This window comes from Amblyomma americanum, chromosome 6 (assembly GCF_052857255.1).
Source record: "Amblyomma americanum isolate KBUSLIRL-KWMA chromosome 6, ASM5285725v1, whole genome shotgun sequence".
Lineage (NCBI taxonomy): Eukaryota > Metazoa > Arthropoda > Arachnida > Ixodida > Ixodidae > Amblyomma > Amblyomma americanum.
The window spans coordinates 25048445-25058832 of NC_135502.1; the positions used below are offsets into that span (position 1 = coordinate 25048445).

General features: G+C 48.4%; 1 protein-coding gene across 1 annotated transcript; it reads right to left on the reverse strand.

The window, feature by feature from the left end:
• Nucleotides 1-6182: 6182 nt before the first annotated feature.
• Nucleotides 6183-7304, reverse strand: LOC144094506 (uncharacterized). Its single transcript, XM_077628427.1, has one exon. The coding sequence runs from the start codon at nucleotides 7302-7304 to the stop codon at nucleotides 6183-6185; it is 1122 nt and encodes a 373-aa protein (XP_077484553.1).
• Nucleotides 7305-10388: the final 3084 nt, after the last annotated feature.

Consider the following 10388-nt stretch of genomic DNA (forward strand, 5'->3'; position numbering starts at 1 on the left):
AACGAGCACCTGCGGCTGCACAACTCGGTTATAACTAACGAGGAGGCGCTTTCAACTCGGCTCTGCAGTGTAAAACCACGGCTTCTTGGAGGAGCAGAGAGCGACGAGCATCTCCTAGCGTCTGTGTCATGCCCTCCCTTCTTCCTGCGGAAATAACACGAGCAACCCTCCCCCCCCCCACCCCCCCCCCCGAAAAAAAAAACAGTAAAAGTAAACAACAAATAAGAAATCACTGGACGTATAGAATGCCGACACGGCTATTTAACAGATGCGGCCGCTGTTGGAAAGTGCAGTACGCTTCGCGTTAGCGGCTTTCTGAGCACGAGCATAAACGACAGCGACTGGCGGCCGCCTTTTTCATCGGGAAGACTCACAAGGCGCAGTGCTCTGGAAGCTACGCACTCGTATGCTACATGCACGACAAAATGGCTTGAATTGCGCTCGAGATTCTTTTTTTATTCGACAAGTGTGCCATTAGGCATAAGTAGAAGGGGCATGGGGATGACAGGCGACTTCTGCGCCGAGTGGCTTGTTGAGTTTGTTTACTTATTGCATTCCGTAAATGTCCTAATAGAGTAATTATATGAGGGGAAGTACAATGCAGTAAAATATCAATACAAAATAATGACACTGGGTTCAGAGCACAATATTTTCGATGGCGTTTTTAAAATGAACTGCGTTGGTCTGGAGCGCGGCTTCGGCAAGCAGTCCATTTCAGTTGAGTACTGTGTGGATAAAGAAAGAATGTAGGCACGCAGTAGCACGTGCGCGAGGTTGATAAACTGCTTTAGCGCGAATGGTATGAATGCAGACATGTTGAGCTGGTTTAAAATCTGCGAGGAATAAGTGATAAAAATTTTGAAAGAGACTCAGTGTGTAAATTTTGCGCCTATCTCGAGGTCAGGTAGGCCAGCTGCAGATTTCATGGCAATGACAATAGAACGATATGAGTAATCTGAGTGGATAAATCTAGCTGCGCGGTTTCGCACTGATTCAGGTGCTTAAGCGAAATAAGAACTGTAAGGGTCTCTTACTGCGCATGCGTATTCCAGCTTAGGACGAACTAACGTTGCGTAGTCGGAATACTTAACAGAAGAAGCAGCTAATGATAAATGATAAATTACAATTAGCTTCGTTAGTAATTGCTATATAATATAAACTGACCAAGAAAGGTCATGCTAATGTTAATTCAAAGGTGCTAATATGCTTATGTGGGAGAAATAAGGACGCCACAAAGTACATATTCATGCGCTGGGTATATGAGTGTCGCCGATGAAAGGAAATTTACAAAATTCAGCCATGACATGGCAACAAAAAAAAAAAAAGGTCGTTCTCATGCTCGAGAGTTGTGCGGCGCAGGTCATAAATCACATATGTACATAGGCACGGAAGTACAAGATTTACAATATCAGAGTTTGTTTAGTTTAGTTCGTAAGATTCAACACCTCAAGGCGGCTCAGGCTCCGAGGGACGACGTAGTGGAGGACTGCGGAAATTTTGTCCACCTGGGATTCTTTAACTTTCACTGACATCGCACAGTGCAAAGGCATCTAGCATTTCGCCTCCATCGAAATGCGACCGCCACGGCCGGGATTGAGCCCGCGTCCTTCGGGTCAGAAATTGAGCACTATAACACTGAACCACCGTGGCTGCATGTATTAGACTTTGTATGTTTTCTCAAACACGGGCACTCCAATTACTACGAGCCTCGGATACAAAGAACGCAATCTACGCTGCCTTCAGGTTGCTTATAAGTGGGCTCCACTGTATTTTAGAAAAAAAAAGCGAAGTCTTGATTACTCCACCTCATACTTTTGCCGGGACATAATGCTTTATCAAGGACTGCTATGGGTGCAGAAATTACTGGGATTGCTCTGTTATAGAGGTACTGAATTTCTTCCCAGCACCTCGCGGTGACGCCCCGGAGGGTGCTATAGAGTTTAGAAAAACAGCTTCGCACAGCACTAAAGCGAACTCTTTATTGGAAGAAGTTGGTCCCACAATGAACATAATACCTCGGTGGCGGAGACCGCTATTAGCCCAATCGGAGGAGGTCGTAGATTAGAATGGCTATAGCCCTCGGCCGCGCTTGACTGCAACGTCAAATCAAACGTTCTAGATAAGTCGCATGAAAAACAATCTCCAACGTCACGTAAACAACCGCGTCTGATTGTGTGTTTTCCACAGCGCTCTGGTCGCATATTGCGTAGATATTCAAAGCGATAAGGCCGGACGCTGTGGGCGATAGCCAAAGAACAGGAGGAAAGAAACAGGAAGAGAGCGAACAGCACTTCGCGGCATTATTGCATGTGTCGGGAAGGTTTTAAGAACAAAACAATGAAGACTAATCTAGCACACCTACTGCAAGAAATGTTAAAATCAACCTGTTTTCCAGAAATTTCAGTGCTACAACGAAATATAATATTGTTACGTACTCAGCAGGCACTGAGTGAGTCTGGGGTGTTTATTTAAGCGATTTAGCGACGGGGCGCAGAGCTCAATCCGATCAGACCGACCAGCTTCCTTTTCCTCCACGCTTCTGATCTCCTCTCTATCGTCGTCTACGCAAAGCACGTTACACTTCTCCCTCCGCAGACGAAGCCTCCCACGGCGAGCTAAGCAGTGTCCCGAGGGCTGAAGCGTTTGAGCTGAGCAATATGCACCACATGGGTCTTTCGTGAGCATCGGCCGCTGTCAATAAGGCGTGAGACGACGTAGTTCAAATCACTGATGCGCTCAAGCACAACAAAAGGGCCAGTGTAGTGGGACAGGAGCTTCTGACACAAACCGCGCTTCTGGAGCGGCGTCCACAACCACACTCGATCGCCAGGGTCATAGGAGATAAGCTGGTGGCGAATGTCGTAGCGGTGTTTAGAGCGCTGCTGAGAGTCCAAAATGCGGAGACGGGAAATTCGACGTGCTTATTCAGCTCGGCAGAGTGTAGTGGCGATGGAAGGCTCATCGTACATAGAGAAAGGAAGGATGGTGTCGAGGCAGCGGCGGGGAACGCGAGCATACAGGAGGTAAAAGGGGCTGTAGCCAGTTGTTTCATGCCGTGCAGTGTTGTAGGCATACGTAATAAAAGGAAGGACATCATCTCAGTTCTTATGGTCAGAATCGACGTACATGGATAGCATAGTGGTGAGCGTGCGGTTTGTGCGTTCGACGAGGCCGTTCGTTTGTGGGTGATACGGTGTCGAGTGACGAAAATTGCATTCGCAGCGACGAAGTGCTTCGACAACATCCGCAGTAAACTGGCGTCCACGATCACTGATGAGAACGCGAGGAGGTCCATGACGGAGAATGAGAAAGTGCAGGAGAAAATTAGACACATCAGAAGCAGTGGCAGACGGTATAGCTGCTGTTTCACAGTATCGGGTTAGGTGATCAAAACACACGATCGCCCAGCGGTTGCCATTCGCAGACCGGGGAAAAGGGCCTAACAGGTCGATGCCCACTTGCTCAAATGGAGTGGTCGGAGGTGTGACAGGGTGCAGCTGGCCTGGCGAACACGATTCAGGGATCTTGAAACGCTGACACTGGACACAGCTGGTTACGTATTGTTGAATCGTTTGACGCATTTTGGGCCAGTAAAAACGTTCTTGTGTGCGGTGAAGGGTCCGGACAACTCCCAAGTGGCCTGATGTGGCATCGTCGTGCATCAGTTGAAGAACAGGGATGCGAAGGCTTTCCGGCACGACGAGAAGGAACCGTGCACCGCCGGGCGTGAAATTCTTCTTGTAAAGTAAACCAGCGAGAATACAGAAACGGGCAGCAGGGAAATGGCCGGCGGCGTCGAAGAGTGCTGTTAACGTCGTGTCCTTGCGCTGTTCAGTCTTGAACTGGTTAGCATCAGGAAACGTGGGTGATACAGAAGCGAGGTAGTCGTCGAAGTTGACGCCATCGCAAGCAGTGGTCGGAAGCGGCAAGCGCGACAGACAGTCAGCGTCGGCGTGTTGACGACCGCTTTTGTACACGACAGTGAAGTTGAACTCTTGCAGCCGCAAAGCCCAGCGGGCAAGTCGGCCACATGGGTCACGGAGATTCACGAGCCAACAGAGCGAATGATGGTCGGTGACGATGGTAAAAGCATTGCCGTACAGGTAGGAACGAAAGCGTTGCACAGCAAAAACTACCGTGAGACACTCTTGTTCGGTAACTGTGTAGTTTCGTTCCGACTTGCTCAACGACCTACTGGCATAAGCTATCACATGCTGATCTCCGCCGTGGCGCTGGATGAGCACACCGCCAACTCCGACACCACTGGCGTCGGTGTGAACTTCGATGGGAGCATACGGGCAAAAATGGCGCAGAATGGGTCCCGACGTCAGGAGAAATTTCAGATGGCGGAATGCAGACTCACAGTCAAGGGTCCACTGGAATGGCACGTATTTTTGTAGGAGGCGACGTCGGGAAGGCGACGTCGGCAAACCGCGGAACAAAACGGCGAAAATACGAGCACAGCCCTAAAAAACTGCGAAGTTCCTTGACTGATTGCGGCGCTGTGAAGTTGGTGACAGCCTCAACTTTCTGGGGATCCGGTCGGACACCGTCCTTATCAACCAAGTGACCGAGGACAATTATTTGACGTTCACCAAAGTGACACTATTTAGAGTTAACGACCAGGCCCGCTCTTTCAATGCAGTCGAGGACGATAGCGAGGCGGCTGTTATGTTCGCTAAATGTCTTCCCAAAGATCACGACATCATCCAAATAACACAAACAAATCTGCCACTTCAGACCACGCAAAATAGTGTCCATAAATCTTTCAAATGTGGCAGGTGCATTGCATAGTCCAAAAGGCATGACATTAAATTCATACAGTCCGTCAGGTGTGATAAATGCAGTCTTTTCTTTGTCGTTCGGGTGCATTGGTATTTGCTAGTACCCTGACCTTAAATCAACCGAGGAAAAATATGAAGCAGAGTGTAGACAACCGATGGCATCGTCTATGCGTGGGAGCGGATACACATCTTTTTTTGTGATGGCATTTAAGCGACGATAGTCTACGCAGAACCGCCACGTATTATCTTTCTTGCTCACGAGGATCATTGGGGCCGCCCAAGGGCTTGAAGATTCCTGGATAACTCCTCGGTTTATCATGTCATGAAATGTTGGTCTATTATCTCACGTTCGGTTGGTGATACGCGGTAAGGCCTTTGTCGTATTGGAGGTGCGGATCCAGTATCGATCACATGATGAATGCGAGAACGGGGAATGGGTACTGGAGGGTCTCTGGAAAAATCGAACACTGTGACATGCTTCGAAAGCAGTCCCACCAAAATACGACGCTCGGTCGTGGAAAGGGACTTATTAATCATGGCCTGAACTTTGGACTCTTCACAGGGGTGTACCGGTTCTTCAAAAGCGTGATCACTGAGCGCCGCAACGGAAACCGACAAGCCTTCCTCGAAATGGGCAAGCTTCATGCCACGAGGTAACACGGCGGGCTCTTCCGAATAGTTCACTGTCCACAGCGTGGTGTGGCCGCCACTAGTTACGCGGACTACGCAAACGGGGCACGAGGACACTCTTCTTAGCACACGTCAGTGCAGTGGGTTCCACCACGGCATCGAAGGCATCACACAAAATTTTCGATGAAACAACCGGCACAAATCCGGCAGACATCGCCGGTACAACTGTGTCCTCTGACACAGAGAACGCTCTGAAATCAAGAGAGGAGCTTTCCACAAGAGCCGACATCAGAGTTGCGCCCAATGAAATCCCTCCAGTACGACAGTCTAATGTTGCACCGCACTGCTGCAAAAAGTCAATTCCAAGTATAACGTCATGTGTGGAACGTGACAGCACAGCAAATTCAGTCCTGAACACTTGACCACCGATAATAACGTTCGCAGAACAGACACCAAGGGGAACTAATGCTTCACCCCCAACACCCCGAAACACCACAGCCTGATCCCAACCAAACATTACTTTTCGACCCAAACTATTCTTGAAGTTCAAACTCATTATAGATACTGTCGCACCGGTATCTGTTAACGCCATAGTTCGAATTCCGTCGATAAGCACTTCAAGTTTGTTCTTTAACATAAACACGGGAAGAGGGATTGATGATGGACTCGCCGGCGGCCTGACCTCCATCGGCCGCGCCGTCTAGTTTCCCGGAGGAGGCGAGCGGCGTCGAGGAGATGGTGAGCGTCGTTGACGTGAAGGTGGTGGTGTCAGGCTGCGGTCGGAGGCAGGCGAGGTGTTTCGCCGCTACCCCAAGAGGATGTTGGCGTTGGGTGCTGAACGTCCGCATCAGGGTTGAGGGAAGTGTTCGGCCACAGGCGATGGTCTGGTTGCAGCGGGCCTCGTCGGCGGCAGTATCGGTATATATGTCCGGTCATGCCACAGCGGTAACACGCAGGTGGCGGGCGCCAGCGATCAACGTATGATGCTTGCCAAGCGTGGTCAGAACGTTGGTTGTAATCATCTCGAGGCTGTTGTCGCGCCAAGTCGCCTGAGTAGGCACGCCGTCTTCTCACAGACTGGTAGGCAGACTGTACCTCGCGGGGTCTCCGATCGGTGAAGTTCTGCGAAACGCCAGCTAGAACCAAAGAAGTAGATGGTGTTGCGGGCTCTGCCTGCAATGCGCAACCATCTTGCTGGGCGTCATCCCGGCGCACAGGGTCTTGATACCGGAGGAGTTCCTCGCGCACAATTTGGCGAATCATGTCAGTCATTGAAACTGGAGCAGCGACGTCAACGCTGGCGATGGAGGTGACATTCGCCAGGCGCCCAAATTTCGGCACAATACAACGAAGCTTCAAAGCCTCGAACGCTCTGCAATGCTTGATGACGTCGGCCGTCGACTTCAAGCTGTCTTTGCTAATAAGGAAGTTGTATACATCTTCAGCAATCCCTTTAAGTAAATGTCCGACCTTATCTTCTTCAGACATCCGCGGGCTCACTAGCCTGCACAACTTTACGATTTCTGCAATGTACATGGTGCAAGTCTCACCAGGTAATTGGGCCCGTTGAAGCAACGTCTGTTCGGCGCGTTTCTTTTTGGCAGAGCCGTCACCAAAACATTTCTTTATCTCTTCTGTAAAACGTTCCCACGTGGTAAGAGAGTCTTCATGGTTATCAAACCAAATCAGCGCTGTCGCTTCTAAAAAGAATACGACGTTAGCTAGCCTCACTGTGGCATCCCAGCCGTTATAGCGACTCACCCGCTCGTAATTAGTCAACCACTCGTCGACGTCTTCATCGGACCTTCCAGCAAAGGTGCGCGGTTCGCGGTGATGCTGCCAGTGGCCCGCCGCGGGTGCTGCTTGCTCGGCGCCGCCGTCCTGAAGCATATCCAGTGGAAGTGGTGGCAATCCGACAACTCTGCGGCTGCGTCGAGGAACAGGGGAATCCGTGGTGATACCCAGCAACGTGCACCACAAATTTTACGTACTCAGCAGGCACTGAGTGAGTCTGGGGTGTTTATTTAAGAGATTTAGCGACGTGGCACAGAGCTCAAACCGATCAGACCGACCAGCTTCCTTTTCCTACACGCTTCTGATCTCCTCTCTTTTGTCGTCTACGCAAAGCACGTTACAATATATAGACCAATAAATTGCCGCAGACCTTCAGAGGCTTATGTTTAGATGGCTACCAAATACAAGCCAATGAAAATGAATGATGAATTTATCTCTGCCTTGCTGTTGCCATCTGTCCGGCGTAACAACCCAGAGTGAAGGATTTAAAACTGGCGCCAAGCACGTATTTTTGATCTACTGCGACCAGACCACATTACAATCTTTCAGACAGCGGAAGAGTGGCACCAGGTTTAGTCACATCAAGAAATGCCTTCATGATTGAATTGAGGTCAAGAGAAATTTTATTCTACAGCTCAGTTTTTTTTCTGAAGAGGTGAGGTAAAATAGAGGGTGTGCTAATATTCGAAAAATTTCGAATAGCCAGCTAAATGTTCTGCTATTCGCTTATTATAATGAATTAAATCGGGTATGTTCTAAATTATACGTAAAGAATCGATTATGTTCTAAACTTTTCGAATATTTTCGAATAACTGGCACGAAGTTCAAATAAGGCAGGTAGTTTTAATTTTCTACGGCTGCTCCAAAATCGGGATTCACACGGATGCTGCGTACCATCCTTCCGCAATCAGTATTCGTGGAAGGGTGGAATTAAGGGTTCAGCACAGCGATGCGGTCCTTTTTTGTGGTGGCGTTAAAAATAATGATGCATAACCTTTAACGCCCAACAACGCGGCAAGGCTCGGGCAAGTTCATCAAACCCTGCCTTGATGCCCGATCTCGAAGGTTGTGGCTCAAACGTAGCTGTCGTCCGGTATAGTTTTCCTTTCGTCAAGACCTAAATTTTACTGTAATATACGTGTCACTTGACGACCATGGAGTTAATAAACTGGCTTCGCGTTGCGACCCCTTACTGGAGATTAGTGTAGTGCTTTTTAATTACAGCACCGTAGCTCCGCACTTTCGCTAGCGCTTCAATGTTTGGCACGATTGCTCGTTTTGTACGAATATTCGCACAAGTACCGCATATTAGCACAAATATTGGATTCGTATTTTATTCGGTTCTATCAGTATTCGATCCATATTCGATCCGGTTTTTATTTAAAGTATTCGCCCATCCCTAGCAAGAAAGCTTTGAGAAGAGGTTGAGCCTTCACCCCCGGCTCTTAAAGCTGTTCTTACAGGCCTTGTGATGCAGCGGCTCTGGATTCCGATAGCTCACCTCTCAGCACGGAAGAAGCAAAGGCCACTGACACACTCTTCGAAATACGCAATTGAAACCATCAAACACAGCCAACACTCAAAGCCTGAGGGTAACAGAAGTGATACGTGATACTTTTTCTTCGCATTTTGACGAGTGTCGACCAACGGGAAAAAGTGACCTGGAAAAAACTCTTGCAATATAAGATGATTTGCATAGCTAACGCGTAACTAGCCTAAAGTACGTCATGCAATAACGCCGCCTTGTTGTCACGTTAACAAAAAAATGCTGTTAACTCGCAAAAAGTGGAGGAAGTGGTGCAGAAGAACCGATGAACAAGAAAAAGCCAGGTGAGCGGTAGGCCGGCTTCTGCTGCTTGAATGCTCGAACTGCTGCTCAGAACGCGTAACATCTGGAGGGCTGCACTGCTGATATTAGAGCATGTAAACTAGAAAGCAAAGCGTCCGCGCGAACATGTAAAAGCTGGGCTTCGAAGACTTTGGAATAAAAAAAATATACAGGCTTGCTGGAGGCGAAGTAAAGGTTGAGCGCCGCGTTTTCAATGTTTTGCCTTCATATAAATCGGTTGGAACAAGAACACATTTCCGGGACGTTAGGCACGCAAAGAAGGGAAGATTCTACGCCAGAAGCTCACGTTGAGAAGTATACGAAAATAAGACAGAAGCATGTACCCATCAGGAGGTCGGCACGCGGTCTGGATGCTTCAAAGTAAAAACTAAAAAGTAGCAGAAGTGGATGCAACTTGGGAAAAAAAGGAAAGTAATCAAAGAACTTCGAGTCTTACCTCCAGTAAACTCAGCGGGTAGAGGCCAGTGAAGGAGTTATACGCGTGCAGCGTTCGACGAAGAAATTCCTTTCCACTCAGATGCTCAAGTAAGAACCGTAACGAAGAAATGTTAGTCAAAGATGTCTGGCTCAAGCAATAAGAAATGAAAAAAGAAAATGCTGGGAGAACAGGCTATGCGAAATACGAAGGGGTTACCTAACCAAGGGTTTGCCGCTAGAATGTGGCGAAACTATGCGCGATGGATGCAAGCACGCACATAACAATAAAAACGGAACAACGAGATGCCCTCAATAGGCAAAGTGAAGCAAAAAAATAAATAAAAACTAAGAAGGATGCCGGTGTAGGCAGCTCGTTGTTCTGTGCCCATAGGCATGGAAACTCAAACAGCGGCTTGAGGTATGTCACCTACCAAAGTTTAGTGCAAATCAGTGGAAAACGAGCAAAAAATACCTTCAGGGGGAAGTTTCGTCCTCAACAGCGCCCTTTTCTTCGAAGTGTGTTGATTTAGTTTTTGGAGAGTGGGCCCGCGCCCACTTTTTCGCTAACACTTCATGTTGAAAAGCCAACTATTAATACTCACTTGAAGAACACAATGATGTCGACAGATGTCCTGGAAATTGCTATTCACGAAAGTGAGCTAGCGAATAAAGTTCCAGAACGCCTCTTGATTCTTACTGAAGAACGCCTCTTGAAGTGTTATAATCGGGATTGCGCTTCCGCGTGTGATCGCAGCCAACGCTGAGTGCTAACGCTAGACAGAGCAAGGTAGTCTTCTTTCGGACGAGTCTTCATACTAAGGTTTGCTGCACATAACGCTCGGTGGTTTTAATTCCTGTGGAATAGCCGCTAATCTGCAGTAGTTTCTCCATTTTCACAGGAAGTTTACAATACG